Source organism: Onychostoma macrolepis, chromosome 07, assembly GCF_012432095.1.
Source record: "Onychostoma macrolepis isolate SWU-2019 chromosome 07, ASM1243209v1, whole genome shotgun sequence".
Classification (NCBI taxonomy): Eukaryota; Metazoa; Chordata; class Actinopteri; order Cypriniformes; family Cyprinidae; genus Onychostoma; species Onychostoma macrolepis.
The window spans coordinates 34,772,645-34,790,914 of NC_081161.1; the positions used below are offsets into that span (position 1 = coordinate 34,772,645).

At 40.9% G+C, this 18,270-nt stretch overlaps 1 protein-coding gene and 3 non-coding genes across 5 annotated transcripts; all 4 read right to left on the reverse strand.

Annotated features, from left to right (window-relative positions):
• Positions 1-6: 6 nt before the first annotated feature.
• acin1b (apoptotic chromatin condensation inducer 1b) lies at positions 7-17,753 on the reverse strand. Of its 2 annotated transcripts, none has more exons than XM_058782399.1 (17): positions 17,584-17,753; positions 16,568-16,633; positions 15,889-16,000; positions 15,383-15,459; positions 13,323-14,819; positions 13,008-13,063; positions 8,251-8,386; positions 4,797-4,842; positions 4,178-4,305; positions 3,740-3,895; positions 3,042-3,210; positions 2,789-2,934; positions 2,507-2,614; positions 1,919-2,026; positions 1,436-1,793; positions 1,248-1,345; positions 7-1,167 (listed from the first exon to the last, which is right to left on the reverse strand). In XM_058782399.1, exons 1-17 carry the CDS (start codon positions 17,719-17,721, stop codon positions 835-837), a joined length of 3,732 nt encoding a protein of 1,243 aa, XP_058638382.1. In that variant the 5' UTR covers positions 17,722-17,753; the 3' UTR covers positions 7-834. The 2 variants fall into 2 exon arrangements, with proteins under 2 accessions (XP_058638382.1, XP_058638381.1); XM_058782398.1 differs by having other exon boundaries at positions 13,323-14,855.
• LOC131545102 (small nucleolar RNA U6-53/MBII-28) lies at positions 13,151-13,251 on the reverse strand. The gene has a single exon (XR_009272339.1). It is a non-coding gene; the product is annotated as a small nucleolar RNA U6-53/MBII-28 (small nucleolar RNA).
• On the reverse strand, positions 15,017-15,129 carry LOC131545100 (small nucleolar RNA U6-53/MBII-28). Its single transcript, XR_009272337.1, has one exon. It is a non-coding gene; the product is annotated as a small nucleolar RNA U6-53/MBII-28 (small nucleolar RNA).
• LOC131545101 (small nucleolar RNA U6-53/MBII-28) lies at positions 15,665-15,764 on the reverse strand. The gene has a single exon (XR_009272338.1). It is a non-coding gene; the product is annotated as a small nucleolar RNA U6-53/MBII-28 (small nucleolar RNA).
• Positions 17,754-18,270: the final 517 nt, after the last annotated feature.

The window sequence follows — 18,270 nt, forward strand, 5'->3', positions numbered from 1 at the left end:
CACAACAGTGGCCAAACATCTGGATAGGGGACTTGATTTAACAATTTGGAAATATATTAAATTGAATCTGGATACAGTGGATAAAAGGAAAACACAATATATAAAATATTTGAAAGCCAAAAAATGTCAAGCCCCATAATTACACTGAATTAATGACCCACTAGCCTGGAAGTGGCACTAGTTAAACTGTAAATAAAACATGAAGACTCCAGGGTGGAGAGAAGGAAAATATGATTTATATAGTTTCTTTGACTTTGGTGTTTGTGAGCTTTAGACAGCACACCAATACACACACATATCCGTAAGATTTTCATCTTTGAAAATAAACATTTAACAGTCCCTTCATTATGTTCAGTCCCGTTTCATTTGAGATTTATGGGAAGACACACAAAAAAAGTTTGACAGTTTGATCTAAAACATTGGTGAGTGACTGACGTGTGCAGATGTGCACAGCAATGAATCGCTGATGACATTACTAGGAAGAAGAAATGTTAAAGGGACAGTTCACTCGAAACCAAAGTGTTCATTTATTCACCCTCATGTTGTTTCTTCTATGAAATGGATCAAGCAACAGGTAAATATTGCTTTTTTCAGATAAACATTTTTTTCACCAATACAAATAAGGTCAATGAGAACCAGTGTTGTTTCAACCTCATTGTATGGACGAAAAAGCTGAAACCTTTGAGTCAGTTATGACATGAGGGTGAACAGATGACAAATCGCTCATTTTTTAGGTGATCCATCAGGCATTCATCATCCTTGGAGCTGTCATCATGCTGACGACTCTGATCTTACAAACCCCTCTCTCTCTCTCACACACATCCACTCGCTCCCTCAGTGTCGTCTGTCTCTGGAGGTGTTGCTACGGCTCTGTGAGCGTCTGCTGCCACCTGCAGTTTTGGAGTCGCTACCACGGCCTCTGTGGCCGTCTCTCCTCTTTTCTGCCTCCCTGTCCCTCTCTCTCTCTCTTTCCTTCCCTCTGTCTCTCTCTCCCTCAGTTGAACGTCTCACAACACCTGCTCCTCCTGCGTTCCCTCCCTCTCTGTCACGGCCTTTTGCTCGCTCTCTCCGTTCTTCTTGTTTTTTGTCCTCTTCCTCCTGGAGTTCCTTCCTCCTCTTCTCTCGCTCCTTTATGCGCTCAGCACGCTCCAGAGCTCTTTGTGTCGCCTGGGAAAAAAGTGAAGACTTAAATTAAGGAGAAAAAAAAAAAAAAGGGGTCTGCGGGATTTAGAGGAAGTCATGCTGACCTGTTCTTCTGTGAGGGGTAACCAGTATATACAGGGAGCTGCTTTAGTTTTGTGGAACAGGTCATCAAGAAGTTTTACAGGAGGCTCTTCTGGTTTATCTGGAAATCAAAGAGGGAGACGATGTCAAATTATGCCAAAATAGAAGAACATGTGATGTCATTCAACGCATCACATGTAGTTTTCCTCACCTTTCTTCTCTGTTTTCTTCTCTTTGCTCTTGCCTCTCTCTCTGCGTCTTCGGTCCCGTGATCGTGACCTCCTTGTTTTGTCTCGGTCATCCTTCCCAAAGTCCTTGACTTTATCCCGGTCCCACTCCCGCTCAGAACGAGTCCTCTCTCTCCTCTCCATCGCTCTTTCCCTCTCTGCCCACTGGTCTCTCACGGCTGCAGCTCCTCCGTCGCGCTCTCTTTCTCGCTCCTTCTCTTTCTCGTGGTTTGCAGGTGGGAGTGGGTGATGGGCGGCAGGGCGGGCTGAGGCTCCTGAGGCGTGAGGGTCATGACCTTCACCTGCACGGTCACTGGAGATGAGACCTTTATGGAAGTCCAACTGGAGACAGAACAAAATACAACAAAATGAGAGGGGTGAAAAGTTTGATCATCATATGAGAAGATGAGAATAACTAAATGATGACAGGAACGGCAGAGAAACAGATAGAGGCAAACTGTTCAGACCTCATCCTGCTCGCAAAAATCCACACGTAGTACTTTGGGATTACTTGTGGGCCATTTCACACCATGCAGTGCTTCTCGAGTGGCCACAGCTTCCTCTACTGTGGAGTACTGAGAGAGAACATGACAGATTGTGGGTTAAAAAAAACAAAACTAAAGGCATTAAGTATTATCACTCATGAATTATGAGATATCACAAGAATAAACAATACAGAATAAATAAAATACAGTGCTGCTGAATAGTTTGTGGTCAATAAGATTTTTTAATTAAAGCCTCTTATGCTCACCAAAACTGCATTAAGTCACACATACACAAAAAATATCTTAATTGCGAAATACCACAAAATTTCCACTTAAATTTAATTTAAAAAGCAATTTAATTGATTCCTGTAATGGCAAAGCTGAATTTTCAGCAGTCACTATTTTCAATAATTCATTTAAGTCATTTTTGTTCATTTTATTGTGTCCTTGCTGAAAAAAAAAAAGGGTTAATTTCTTTCAAAAAATCTTACCGATTCCAAACTTTTGAACTTTAGTGCAATGAAAATATAAATAATAAAATACATAATAATAATAATAATAACAACTTACTGTGACATAGCAGTGAGATTTGATCTTATCGATCCAGAAACCCTCCTCCACCAATGTACCCGTCCGATTTAACAACTCCTTCAGCTGCCCTAATGTGAAAGGTCGCACCTACAGAGAAACAGTTCAAATAAGGGGTCAAAAGAGCAACAAAACCTCCAGACTCAATCTAAAAAACACAAAACAGGTCAGCAGCAATATTCATATGATCAAATTATTTTAGATACAACTTAAATCCCTACATTACAGTGAGTAGTGAAATGAGCAATGTAAACTAGTGCTTACCAGGTTGCAGACGTGTATGATGTTTGACGTTTTTCCACGAGGAGGAGAGAGCTGGCGACCCGTTCGTATAGGGTCATCAATAGTTATGGACACGCCTGATTTTTGCTGACTGATGGAGCGTCGCACCAAAGAATCATTGGGAGTGACTGTGAGAGAAAAAAACACCACAATTTTAATCCAATTTAAAAAATATATTTTTTTTAAATGTTAAGATTACTTTAAATGCAACCAGCATGATATCATGAACGGTCACCTTTTTTGGCCTCGCCCTCCTGCATTTCCACTGAAACATCAGGGGAGTTCTCCTGTTTCCTTTGTTTTTCTGTCTCTCCTTTAGTCCACTTCTGCTCTTCTTCATCATCCTCCTCCTCCTCTTCCTTCATTTCTTTCTGTCCATTCTCGTGTCCATCAGATGGGACAATCTGAACCAAGGTTTAGAGATACAAAAAAAGTTCACTGAATAGCAGAGGCAAACCATGAACTTCAAATGATGATGACAAAATGCTTTTCTACAAAAAGATTCATTCCTAATCCAATAAGGCATTTAAATTTTTTTTTAAATGACTGAATAACAAATTTTATAGTTCTCCCAAAGATGAAAATTAGCCCATGTTTTACTCACCCAGTACAGTAAACAAACCAGTAAGAGTTCTTTCTTTTGTTAAACATAAAAGATTATATTTTAAAGAACCTGGATATCCAAACAGTTGCTGGTCTCCACTGACTTCCATAGTATCGAAAAAAAAAAAAAATACTACGGAAGACAATCAGGACCAAGAACTGTTTGGTTACCAACATTCTTCAAACTATCTTCTTTTGTTTTAAGCAGAAGAAATAAATTCATACAGGTCTGAAACAACTTGAGAGTGAGTAAGTGTCTAAATGTTGAGTGAACTATCCCTTTATTATTTGTTTTGTCAGCTACCAGTCACAAGCCTTTGTCGTGCTCACCTGTGTCACTGTGCGTCTGATCTTGAGGCCCTGATCCTCCTCCGGTTCCTCTCGCTCACGAGGCCCAGATGAGTCCTCATCTCCAGAGAGACGCCCCTCATCTGGGTGTAGCTCGACCACCGCCTCCTGTAGGGGCTTGATGTCTGGAATTAGCGTCTGTGGAAAAAAGGTTTTGTTGTTAAGTAAATGTGCCAAGTTAGGTAAAATATTCTTGCGCAGTACTATTAAACATACAACTGACCATTAAAATTTAGTAATCAATTATGTCCATACTATACAATGTCCATATAGTTACAACATTAAATTAAACTTAAGAATAGTGCATTCCTGAACCTGTAACACTGAATTTATTCAAGCAGGCAGGCGGGCTGTCAAAAACATGTAGTGATTCATCATGTATCTGTTAAGGTAATGTGGGAGCGGTCTTAGATAATTTACCTTCAGCGATTCAGTGGTGATGCTGATTGACGGCTTCTTGGCAGTGACTGCTGTACTAGAACCCCATCTTCTTTTCCTGCTGGCTCCACCCACAGGCTCTGCCTCAGATGACGCAATCTCCGTTTTACCTAGTGCCAAGGAAAATTAAATCAGCAAATTGCAAAACCTAGAAACAGATCCAGCTGTAAATGTTAAAAGAACATTGCAAAGCATATAATTCCTAATTGACCTTGTAACCACTTTTTTTTATTACTGGAACGGTACTGGAAAATAATTCAGCTTCAAGCATAGAAGAGCATGCTTTAATGTAATTGGAGCAGGGTTTATTTCAACAATATGCACATCACATTGTTGCAATGCACTGCTTTAATTGTAGAAGCTACATAATGGGATGGATCGATTTTGGTGGAATTTAATTCATTTTACACTCTAGCCAGAGTTGTTGTTTTCACTTTAAAAACTACTTGGTGAGGACAGCATCCTACCCTATTTACTGGTTAACAATCCAGATCAACAGGTTTAAATATTTTTCCTTGCTTCGGAGGAAACACGCAGAATGGGCTGCAGCAACCTGTCAGTGGACAACAGGTCAAAAAAGTAATATTTTGAAGATACTTACTGCTCAGGGAGATTTTGCGGGCAGCAAACGATTTTACAGCGGAGCTCTGAAATGAAACAGAAAGGAGGAGAAACAAGATCCCAGTGGATGTGTGGAGGAAGAGACAGACACAACAGACAAAAGAGACATTGGGAAAAGGAGGGGAATGAGAGAAAGGAGAGGGGGAAGAACAGATGCACAGCTATCAGTTACACCAATAATGTACAGTTGCATTGCCAAACAGAGGCTTTGAGAATCCCATCAATATTATAAACTTTCTGAATTTTAAAGTCCCTTATATTTGCTATTGCTTTAGTTTTTACTTTAACATGACTTCGGCTAACACATGCTTGACCAAATTCCCTACTTTCCCATATGTGCTGTAAAATACAGGATTACTAACACCCTCTAACCTCATCGTTAACAAAGCAAAAAACCTTCTTTCCACTTTAAGTAATTTAAAAAACAAATACATCTTGGGAAAAAGGGTTTTCCTGGTACCATTGACACCTGATTCCTCTCTGGCTTGGCTATGGCCCAACCGCACAGCAGTGTGCACTGTATCTAGGCAACAAAGGTCCAATCAGAGGAGGCTGAGGAGTGAGGGCGAGATACGATCACAATTGAGTGTGCTGATTGGCCGGCTGACAGGAACTGCACTTTTTGTTTCAATAGCTGTTTTTGGCTCTTGTGGTGGGAATTGTGATTCAAATGGTCTTTGAAAAAGTCTTTGAAGTTTTTGTTGAATGTTCAGGAAGCAACAGAAGTCTGTGGCAAAAAACTCCCCGAGTCCACTCTGGCTGGGGAGATAGCATCCACACTATGAACCAACAAGAAGCACATGATGTTTGACAAGCCAAAATTCTGGTAATAATCTGTCACAGCATTTTATCATCGCCATCAAGTCCTTTGTACACACAGCGTGCCACAAAAACACCCGTGATGTGCAGGTAAAGAGGGTTTAGGGTCTCACTCTGATGCCGTCCACAAGTTCATCTGGCAATTTTGGTGAATAACAGCAAAGACAGGAAGGTTTTTCCCTCCTCAATCAGCCTGGAACAAAGTTCTTTGAAATATTCCATAAAGTCCATTTGCATTGCAAGTTTCAAGACAAGTCCTTTGAATAAAAAAGCATGGCTGTTGATAAACTGATGAGACCCAAAAATGGCAGGAAAAACTGCTTGTAGTAAATGAGTCCATAAGCCTCGCTCCATTATCGCAGATTGTTCGACTCACTGAGATCAGTCCACAGGCATGTGAGAAACAGCAGATGTCTGTGTAATGAGTCTCTGCAGATATCAGTTCATTCGAGTACTGAAGTGTGGGCAAAAATAGCAGGGGGCGTCAAAACAGCTGTGTTCCCATCATGCTGACAGGAGAAGTCCATCTGATGCTTGTGTTTGGCCAGTGTAAACGCTTTGAAAAATGTCTCTGTTGGTGAGCATCACTCTTTCTTTTGCATAACACAACTGACGCCTCTCCCGTATCACCAGCTATTTTGGCTTCTCTTAAGCAGTCCCATCAGGAGGCCACATCAGTTTTGTATGACGAGGCAGTGGCCAATGATCCGGCAGGATCCGGCAGGTTCCGTCAGGCTAAGTGTGCAGTGGCGACTCTGGGGGCCTAGCTCAGGTACAGCCGAGACGCTTGGGCATAGCGGGGCAGGTGATGGAGGTGGTAGAGGAGAAGAGGTGGTGGCAGTATGCAGGTACCAGTATGAGCAATGGAAGAGGGGAGGGCACCTTCACAACAAAGCAATCAATGGGATTTTAAACCACAAAACAGTCAAACTACCAGATCCAGAGATAAAGAGAAAGGGAATAAGAGTGAGAGACAGAGTGGCAGAGAGAGAGAGGGAAATAGCTGGAAAAAAGAGAGAGGACAGAGAGAGACTAGAGCCTACATCTCAAACTACATGTTGCCAGTCTATCATTCTGCTCACTACAACTCAAATACACACTGCTCAGTTTAACTAAACACTTATGGCACAAAATAAGGATTGTTTTATAAAGGGGTGATTTTAGAGACGCAACTTCTCAAAGGAGGGTTATTAGGCTGAGAACTTCCGAAAAGCAGTTGCCTCTCTAAACTTATCTAAAGCACCACAGCTAAAAATATATCTTAAAATAAAAATCGTTGATCTCAAATCACATCATTAATAGCTGACCATTTTAACTCATCTTGACATCTTTTAAGCTACAACAGGATTTACGTTTAACACAAAAAGGCATAAAATCTAAATGTGTTCAACTGCACTTTTAAAATTAGCACTGATTCATCCTCGCTCACACACAATGACCTCAACAGTGTCTAATTTCACACATTATTAGCCATCCACATCCCCCACACACTGCTGCTACATAGTAAAAGGAAAAACAGAAGAGGATAATGGCAATAATAGTTTAACATCCAATCCAGAGGCGTCATGCCCATTCAAAGTGAGGGGGCACGTGCCCCCTCAGATTTCTGAGCCAAGTGGATTTTGAATGCAGCTTCCAAAAGAAAAAAAAGTAGCCGAATAATATTTTCTATATTTGATACAATCACACTAGCGTGATTAAATCGGTCAGTGCATCATATCAGCTGCTAAATTCAAATCTGCATTCGCTGGCTGGCGCTCAGCTAAAGGCGTTTGTACAGCACTGCGCATTATAACCAATCACACACGATGCTGTTGAGCTTATGAATGCAAGGACCAATCAGAGGTGTTCAGATTAGTCAGTCATCGCTAAAATGCCGGTGTTTTCTTCACTTCACTTTCTGGCGAATCCTCTCATCAGAAACAACAAAGTGCAAATGTGTGTACGAATATGGAAGTAATATATTCATTTCATAGTATAAACAGCTTCAGTGATTTTAATGGGAGTTTTTGGGAGTGCTTGAACTAAACTCTCAGTAAAAACGTTCTTTGATCTCTTTCTGTACAATGAAAGTGTTATGATTAGTAGCCTAACTTACAATGTTTTTATTCACATTAACTTTCAATGTTAAATTCATATTACACAAAGTCAGCCGTATTTAAAATATGTTATGGCATGACACCCGTATCTGTTAATTAGGTAAACAGACAGGTTTTTGTGCATAGTTAATAGATTACATTATAAGGTTACTTTGACCATCGCCCACTAGATCAACTAACAATCTATAAAGGTGAGAATCAAGATATTTCATGATATAGTTAATGCATTTGGGAATGTTTCGAAAAAGGAAAAAAAAAATCAATATAACTTAAGTGCTGTTGTGGCTATTGTGTGTGATATGACGACCACGACCACAACACTCGTGCCCCCTCAAAAATAATGAGTGCATGACGCCCCTGATCCAATCCTACATTGAATCTAAGGAAAGACAAAAAACGTGAAATCACTTTGACTCCAAAAGGTTCAGCTAGAACTGCCTTACGAACTTCAGTCACGCCTCCCCATATTTCAGGGTTATAGTTTCCACTGGTTCTTCGTTCTGTGGGCCTTCTTACCTCCTCTGGGCGGGTGTCGCTGGAATCTGCCCCCTGGTGGTCAGGCTGTTGCATAGCACTCTCTGAGTGAGAGCGGCCCTCCAGTTCCATGGCAACTTGGCCTGCAGGCTCAGAGAGAGCTTCCTGCTTTACCTCCCTAGGGAAAGAGTCAGCGAACAAGAGAAAGGGAGACAGAAAGAGAGTGAGGGGTAAGGTGGCTGAGGCTGGTTGATCTGGGTCACTCTACCTATAAATAACTGCCTGGCTAAATGACTCTCACTACCAGCATCACACATACATACATAAACAAGATAATATATGCCATGGTAATAAAACTTGAAAACATTGAGAGGGAAAACAAATACATGTGTATCCTTTTAAATGTGTACACAGGCCTTGGCTGACTGTCATCAATCAAGGACCGGATACACATTTAAAAACACACAAAATAATTCCTACCTGTTACATTGAGACATAACTGAATTGTACAGCTAGAGAGGTAACAAAACTGTGAAGATTAAAGACGGGAATATAAATGCAGTGCATTTATGAATCACAATACCACAGATATGTAGAATAATATATACACATCTCAGCATGTTAATAATGTATCATCGTATGCCAAGCATGCTGTTTCAATGCATCACAGTCTATAATAACTCAAAGGTTACAATAAAAATCAAGCAAATGGCCTCTTGGAATTACATAGGTTCTGCTTTGTGGCCCTTGAGCGTTCCACCAAATAAACTAGCACAGTTTTCAACATTGATAATAAAGTTTTATTGAGCACTAAATCAGCATATCAGAATGATCTCTAAAGGATCATGTGACACTGAAGACTGGAGTCATGGCTGCTGAAAATTCAGCTGTTCAATCATAGGAATAAGTGACATTTTAAAATATTTTAACATTATTACTCAAGTTATTTAAACTTCTTTATAACAAATATAATAAAATCAATCACCTGATCAAGCCCAAACCTATGAAAATGTAGTGCACATCCTATGACCTTCATAACCAACCATCAGCTCTCACAATAACAAAACTGTTTAAACACGTATAACAGACTTGTCTGAATTGTAAGCAACACTTTTGATGTAACAAATTTAAGCCATGGCAAACAAAGCGCTGGCAGGGGAACAGATTGACTGGCTCCTGACATCCCCGTAACCTACAGGTGATTCAATCGAATTCACCGTTCAACAGATAACCAAAGCCTCTCTCTCACATAAACACACACCTGTGAAGCACACCTTGACACCGTGGTCTCTTGAGACACAACAGCCCTAATGCCATTTGCTCTGAGGAGGGAAAGACTGCCTCTGGCTTCTCAGAGCACAAGGCTTTCTCTTTGTATTAAAGCAGTCAACACATGCTGAGGGGAAGGGGGACGGGTAGCCAGATCCCCCATGGACAAAAAAGCCAAGCGCATAGAATACTTAACATTTACACATGAATGCAAAGCTGGCAAACACCAAGAGGAAAACCTGAAAGACAGCTTTAAACTGAACTACAGTGGCCTCAGAGTTCATTTTCCGTGCATTAAGACACTTTGTAACAGTTAATGAAGAATAATGTATTCGGACTGACTTCGTCAAATAATAATCATATACAGATTGACATTTCAAAGTGCGATTTCTTTAGATTAAAACACAATTTTCCATCACTGATGCCATTGCTCACTAGGGAACATCCCCTTTCCCCTCAAGGACTTTCAATGCCTAGCATATGAATACCATTCTTAAGATTTGCTTTCCTTTAAAGAAAACAGTTAAAGCCCAAGACACCAATCTATGCAGACCACGCAACCTATCATTTGGATCACAAAACTTTCAACATTTTTAGCACATGATCATTCTTAGTGTTTCCTTACCACACTATTAATTTCAGCATTAAGTAACAGGTTTACTACGCCGAACTGCTTACATAAATTGTTACACTGTTAAATGGGCTTAGGTGAAATGCAAGCTGAGTTAACATTGTTTTATTCATAAGATGAGATGTTGCAATCCTTTTCATCGTGGACACCGGTATCTCCATTACTAATTTAACACTACACACATCTCTCATGATTAAAAATGCCAGGGAATTGCCCACATCCTTAATGAACCCAAGTGGCAGACAAGATCCCCTTCCCCCAACATCAAGACCAAAACGCCTGCGTTTCAAAATCTATTGATATACCCAAAGAAAAATCATTTTTGGGCATCTTATGCGTCGTTTGATTCCATTCGCTCGTTATTACGCCAAAAAAATGCTGTCTAGGTAGGCAGCTCACTGGGTTTTAAGACAACTAAAAGCCCTCTGGATCTGCGATTTCGAGACAGTATCTAAAATGAAATAAAACGGTTCTGTTTCACATTTAACTGAAGACAATACAGTCTTACAACCGTACAAACACAATCGCTCGATCGATTAAGCTCATAGTGTAAACGTCTATCACCTAAACGATGTGCCTACCCAGCGCTGGAGGGTATTTCTAGAAGCCACCTCTCCCTCTCTCAACCCTTACCCGTTTTTGTTGCCATCCGACAGCATAATGTCAGGCTGTAACCGGGACCGCGACGGCCGATTCAATACCGGTTCTGCCGGTCACGGATGCGTAGGAAGAAATGTGAGAAGCGGACGCGCTGCAAGGCTGTGCTTTTTTTTTTCTCTTGTGCAATGCGTCGGTATAGTCACGGCGGCGCTCACAGAGCAGCCATATTGAGCAGCGCTGGGGGAAGTATGAGAAGTACAAGCAGGACCCCTCCTCCAAGGCCACGCCGGTTGATAGGCTGTCGTACAGAACGCCTGATTAAAAATACAACCGCCTTCATATTCCATAATCCAAACAGTCAAATTAACAATTACGTGGACCGGGTTTTAAATGTTTACCTTCCGCTAAAATGAGATGATAATTTCCGACTGCTGAAGGTTTCTTACAAATAAAATAAGGATCAAGTTCGTGAACTCTTAGGCTAAAGGTTTAGTGTTATACCAAAACCAAAAATTATTTATTTTCACATACTACATACTTTGTCATTTTCTCACCCTCATGTGGTTCCAAACTTAAATACAGAACACAAAAACGACATTCTGAAAAATGTTGGTAACCAGTTTATTGTATGTTCAAAAAAAAAAAAAATCTTAAAGTATTTTCTTTTATGTTCCACAAGAAGAAGAAAAAAAACATACAGGTTTGGAATGACATGAGAGTGAGTAAATGATGAAAATATTAATTTTGGGGTTAATGTATCCCCTTGAGAACTGTCTTATTTCTGCATACATTTACAATAATTGTGATCAGCTCTTCATGCAAGTACATATTGATCCAGTTAAACAAATAATACACAAATGTTTGCATATTCAACTTTTTTACTGACCAAAACTGATGATTGTCTGGCTGGAAAAGAAGGTATTTTTCTAACAGGTTTGACATCCACCATGCTGGGTTAAAATGGAAACCATTTAAGTAATCCACACAAGGAAGCACATCACATAGTTAAGCAGTATTGTATGGAGGAACTGGCCAAATGTCCTCCAAACTGATGAAGACTGATCTGCATTTACTGGAAACATTTGTGTTACTGTTCTGCTGGTAAAAGTGCGTTACTCCAGATACTGAAAGCAAAGTTCAAATATTTTTCACTCTCAGATCACTTTATTTAATGCATTATATATCCATTTATTTGTTTTATCAGGGCCTCTTTATTTGGTCACATGACTTCCAGAACTGATCACAATGTAGATCGAATTTACGCAGAAGTACAGAAAATTATTTTGTTCCAACTTTCTAGCGTCACTTCAGAAATCTTGTTGTACAAACCCTGGGATATAAAAACATTTCTAGTATATAAAATAAGGAGAATTTTATTAGGATGATGTTGGTTTAATTTCTAAATATTTATCAGAATTGTGTTATAATTATGTAGGACCAAGACTGCTGGAGAAAACTTGATAGTGGCCTATGCCCTAGTCGGGCCACAGGTATAAAGAAAAAGATAAAAGACGTAGCAATTCTGTCACCAATCTGTGCACAACAATAATGATTAGTCAGTAAGTGTATCATAAAATCTCATGGCTCTCTTCACTGCATTTTTAACATTACCTGATATAGCATTATTTCCACTACATGTCACTAAATAAGAATAAAGAGAAAAAGACCAAGAGGGACTTCCATCTGCTGGATGTCCTGGTGAGAGGCACTGAATGAGGCCAAATGGGCAATCTCGCTAAACTATGCATGACAACAGACGGCAGAATTTTAGCTCGTGCATTTCTGAGCTCACACTTGTTGGGTGGTCCTGCATTTAGACAAATTTCTGTTATTCCATGGATGGCAAAGGGGAGACGATGGTTATGAAAATCAATGAGGTGTGAAAGACAGTTTCACTGAAATGTGTGACTTGAATGGCAAGCATCCCACATTTTGACCAATGAATTTCTGTGAATTTTCCAGTCATTTGAAATTAATTAAAAACATTACATGTAGAGAGCATATAAAGAAAAACATTCCTCATAAAAACATATTTTCCTGGTTTTGCATGATCATCGAAAGCATGGAGTTTTTTTTTTTTTTTGCATTACATTACCTATGTACTTCAAAAACAGATATAATAGGAACAGAAAGACATTCAATTATTTCCCTAAAAAGCAGATTAACAGAACAAATAAGGCTATAAAGAACTTAAAGGATAAAAAGAGAAAATATATTCTGTCTAAGAATTCATTTTAACTATATTCTATTTTATTTACAACTCATAAGCAAGTAACTGCGTATGAAAGACTTTACTGACCTTGAAGATTGAGCCTTTTTTCCTTCAACATCATCTCTTCTGTTTTCTTTCTCATTCTGGTTGAAGTAAAGAAAGACAATTTCATCAAAATTCATATTAACATTAAATTCATCGCATTGTGTACTTTTTACTCTCTCTGTGTTTGTCCTCAGATCACACTACCAGTGTGAGAAGCTGAGCTGAACTCATGTACACCCAGTCAGACTGGTGCATCAGTATTAGCATGGCAGAATCATCATCAGAACACAGCAAAGCAGAAGTAACCAGCAGAATTAAAATGCGTAGGTCTGATATGTGGATAAGCCACTTACGCACCTTCTTTTGGCTGGATTTATCCTGTGAAGGAGAGCTTGAAGAATGAGAGGATGATGATTCTGAATCTGTGTCAGATGAGGATGACTGACTTGGTGTTGACAAGCGTCTTTCACGACCCTTCTCTCTCCGTGCACGGTCTCTCGTTTCATCCATTTCTCCTTCTTCAGATGTAGAATGTGGCGATTTTAGAGACTTTTCACTTTCTTCTGCTGGTTTAGTTGACAGTTCAGGTGGGTCTTTCTCTAGAACTTTCACTTTGTCTTCCTTGCGTTTTGATTCAGGTGTCGTTGTAGAGGCCTCTGCCTCCATAGTAACATCTTCAGAGCACTTCGGCACTGATGAGAGCACTGACACCTGCTCAGGTTTGGAGGATGATGTAAATGAATCAGGTGGTGGGACCGCTGAGAAAATGTGCAGCCTTCTAGTTGAGAAAGTGGTGGGTGACGTCAAATGGAATGGTGCAGAAGTCTCATCCACGTTCTCATTTTCTTTTTCCTCACTTCTTTTTTGCTTATCTCTCTCCTCCTTCAACTCAGAGTCTTGAGCATCTTGTTGAGCAGTGGGTACTGACACAGACACCTCAGACCCGAGAAGCTGCTGAGCGGAGTCTTGCACTTCTGCGTCACCATCCTCCTGCTCTTCAACTTCCATCTCTCCTTCTCCCTCCATCCCTGCCTTCTGTGCACCACCAAACACGCCCTCTGATTCCATTTTGCGGACCAGCAGGCTAAGTGGACCAGGTCTGCGTGTGGATGGGGGTTCTGGGCTGCTGGATCTAGAACTGGAGCTGGACTCCTGTCTTTTGAGGGATGGAGGAGAGACCGCGTCTGCCTCTGGAGCAGCACCTTCTGCTAGGCCTGCTGGATCATCTTGGTCACGTGGGCTCTGTTTGGGAGTGTCAGGTAGTGGGAAAGACAGCTCTGGAGGTGGAGATGGGGGAGGAGTAGGTTGACGGAGCTGCAGAGGTGGCTGGTGGACTGGTTGAGGCTGGGGAGGGATGTGCTGTGGTGGCTGAAGCTTTCTGCGGGATCGTTGGGGGGCTGCAGCTGGTGGTGTGTGTACAGGAGCAGCCCGGATGTTCTTTTTCCCATGTGAGGTAGGACCCCATTCATCATCGTCATCACTGTCATCATCATCCTCATCATTGTCATCGCTATCAACTTTAGCACAAGCTGCAGCCCTCGCGGAACGGCTGAGCTGCAACACTGAATGGGCAGGACCTGCTTCTACCGGGGCCGTTCCCTCTCTCTCTTGGGCACGGGGCATCATGAGAGGCAAGCCTTGACGCTCAGGTTGTCCAACCACACGCACAGACAAAGAGGCAACTGCACGTGGAGGAGAGGGTGTTGCGACCTCCTCGTGGCCGGGAAGGAAAGAAGGATGCCAGATCCTCCCAGCTTTAGTGTCAGATGACTCTTGAGACACTGGAACAGGGCCTGTATCCAACCTGTGTGATCCCAATAACCCAGGGTCCTGTGGCAACCCTCCTCCACCTGCCTGGGTTGCAGACAGAAGAGAGTGAACGATGTGATGCTGGAAAACAATATAAATGAAAGATCAAACACATACATGAAAACTGAGCAGATGTTCCTAGACATGCAATTTCTAATTATTTATTCAGTAGTGATAATGTAATGCAATCTAGTAAGCAATCAGAGTATGGTTGGTTGCCAGTCCATGAAAATTGACTAGTATTTCCTCAGAGCACACTGCAAGTGTGAGAAGTTTAGTTGAACTCACTTGCACCCAGAGTGACACAATCAAACTCTGGTGCATCAGTATTAGCATGGCAAGCTCATCATTGGAAACTCTCTACCGCTTCTACCCGATTGCATATATGCTCTGTGAATTCTGACTGCTTGCACAGAGAAGCAATGATGTGACAGCACGTAATGTGTTTCGGAAAGCTCCCTAATCTATAATATATTACTAGTCACAAATCAAATGTTTATTTGCTGATTAAATAAATCTGATAAAGGGCACAACTGTATTACATCAAATAAAACTTCACTTTGTGCAAACATTTAAGCCAGTATTATGCAAAGACTGTGTGTGCTTACTTTCTCTGGTAGAAAGGAAGTGCTATCTTTGGTTGGCATGTGTTCATCCTCCTCAGGACCAGCAGGACTCTGTGTCTCTGAAAGCAGCACATTGCAAAGGTCATACATAGAGTTTTTTGAAGGTGAAAAAATGTGTACAACCTAAAGTGTCTGAAAATTGAAAACATAAGCTCAGGAGAAAGTCAATGCTCCTATGAAATCCTTTGTGCACAGGTTAAAAATGTAATCTAATAAGCAAACAAAAAATACAACTGTTGGATGGGCATTGGAAACCACCTAAAATTTCCTCAGAGCACACTGCAAGTGTGAGAAGACAAGTTAACTCACTTACACCCAGACAGACTGGTGCATCAGTATTAGCATGGCTGGCTCATCACTGGAAACACTAAATTAGCGTACGAGACTTCAAACATTATGCATCACTGTATGTTAAGATTCCCTGCACAGATGGTGTACTCGAGTCAGTGTTATAACCTGCGTGTATATGTACATGTGAGTCTGCTTACCATCTGCCTCAGTGGCCTCCCGGGCTTCTCTCTCCAGTCTCTGTCGCAGGAGCTCCTGCTGTTTGGCCAGGTACTGCTTTATAAAGCTGTTCTGACTCATCTCCTCTCCAATCTGATACATACACAGAAAGCACACTCCAGTCAAGGTCACCCCATTTACAATTCTTGAAGCCAATAAGCATGACAAACTTGCGGTAATCATGTAATAGATGTTCAGATGCTATAAATGACATATTTGTGTGCCTAATTTATGCTTAAAATTAATAATTTATCTGATGCCCTGAAGAAAGTCTCACTAATTCCATAATACAATTTTGTATTTTAACATTTAAAAAAGTTATATGGATAATCATATATAAACCTAAGTTCACTACAGGTAAATTTGCATTCCTTAAAAAAAAACAAAAAAAACAAAAAACACACAACATACTAAAATCCCTTTTATTTACTAAAAAGTAACATCTATCAGTCAGAGAGCATGTAATGAATTATGTGCAATAGGTTGTGTGCAACAAGTTTTAAACCATGTTGATAATTTAAAAGAACTAGAAATTAATGCATCACTACAGTAAGCTTTATAGAATACTGAAATATTTTTAAACATAAAACTATAATTCTACAATCTCTAAATCACGCAAATGAGGGGAAAAAAAGAAAGAAGAGTTAATGTCTTTCTTACCTGAGAGTTGGGCTGAAGACCAATCTGATGGGTAGATGTTCGTTGGAGATTCTCCAACATAAGAGCCTTTAAAAACACAGCAGATGATGCACATTTAAAATACAGATATAGCAATGCACATCAAACCCAGTTAATAAATTTACAGTATTTTTCATAAACAAGCATGTTTCTCGCGATACAAACCTATTAAACATTGTTCGTATAAAGAAAAGGTCCGAGAACTTCGAAAATATCTCACTTACCCGACCAGCACAACATGACTAGCGGCTTGATACAAGAGAGAGTGTGAAGAAGCGTCGCTGAATGAAGTGTTTATATTAGAGTTGGGAGTGGCTTTAGCCTTTCACATTCACTATATTAACACATACTTCGCAGATGACTCCGTTAATCTGACAGTTTACCGGTCGTTATGCTAACCGTCGATGAAAAATAGGCACTGAAAGAAAGTCTCTCACGTGAATGCGATTTTGAACAATTGAAGGAGGTGTGAAATACTCCGACCCCCTTAAACTCGGCATTCAAAACCAAATTAGTTGAGCGATTTACATAGAATAGCCCACAGGAAATGCCCAAACTTGATTAACGAGCGCGAGTACCGTATCATTTGTAATTGCATTTGGCTTCTGTAGAAACTACTGGTTATTTCTACCATGTTTGTTTATAACTGTTGTGCAAGTGTCAAACGCGCATCCATCACACGAGACTGACAAGCGCGCGCGCCCCACTACAAACACACGACGCGCGGGCACGACGTCAACTCTGAGACCTCGGCTTGTCATGACCCAGACTGTTTAGAAAACGCCACTACTGCTGTATTATTTAAATTGCGTGATATAACTGCACAAATAATGCAAAATAATTGCCGTGCGTCGCGGTAAACGATTCAAACTATACACACGCACGCGGTGAGCATTCCCGCTCTCGAAGCAGCGATACTTGGCCTGTCTGTCGCTCTCGTCTCCTGCTCAACTTGACAGCAAGAGCACGGTTTAAGCCCGCCCTTTGACCAAACTCACCCCTTTCAGTCGTTTAATAAGTGCATTTTTCTGTCCACTTTTGGCGAGCCCTCTTTGCTCCAGGGCGGCTTTTAAATCCGCCACACGAAGCGAATGAAGCGGTTTGCCGTCTAACGTAACATCCTCGATTTCCGCCATTTTGCTTCACGAACTTCTGGGACCGTGCACGAGCGGACTGTGTGCGCGTCACCGCGCACTGATCTCCGGAAGAGAGAGCCAGATAGACATAAAAACAGATTCAAGTGGCTGCGCTTTCGAGAACGGGCACGAACGAAGCTTTCAGCTCTGCTCCTTGCGATTTGCGGTCTGCATCCAGGTTATTTAAGTTACAGCAACAGTTTAAAATTGCACTGTAGTAGTTATTTGATGTTATGACCCCTGTGTCCTTCATAACACAACAAGAAGCGCATGGCTTAATTCAGTTTCTAAAACCATCCTAAAATGGTCCGCTGGTCTATTTTCTGGTTTAAATGGGGTTTCAGTACTTTTCACCAGGAGCCTGTTTCATAAAACACGTTTACCAAATAAGCCAGGCTTATTTCAGTCCGACTTATTTTGAACCAAATCAACAGACACTAGGTCAGACTAACTGAAACCTGGCTTATTTGGTAAAGTTGCTTTATGAAACAGGCCCCTGGTTAGGCTTGGAAACCAGCTAAACCTCAACTGTTGGAATAGCTACTAGCT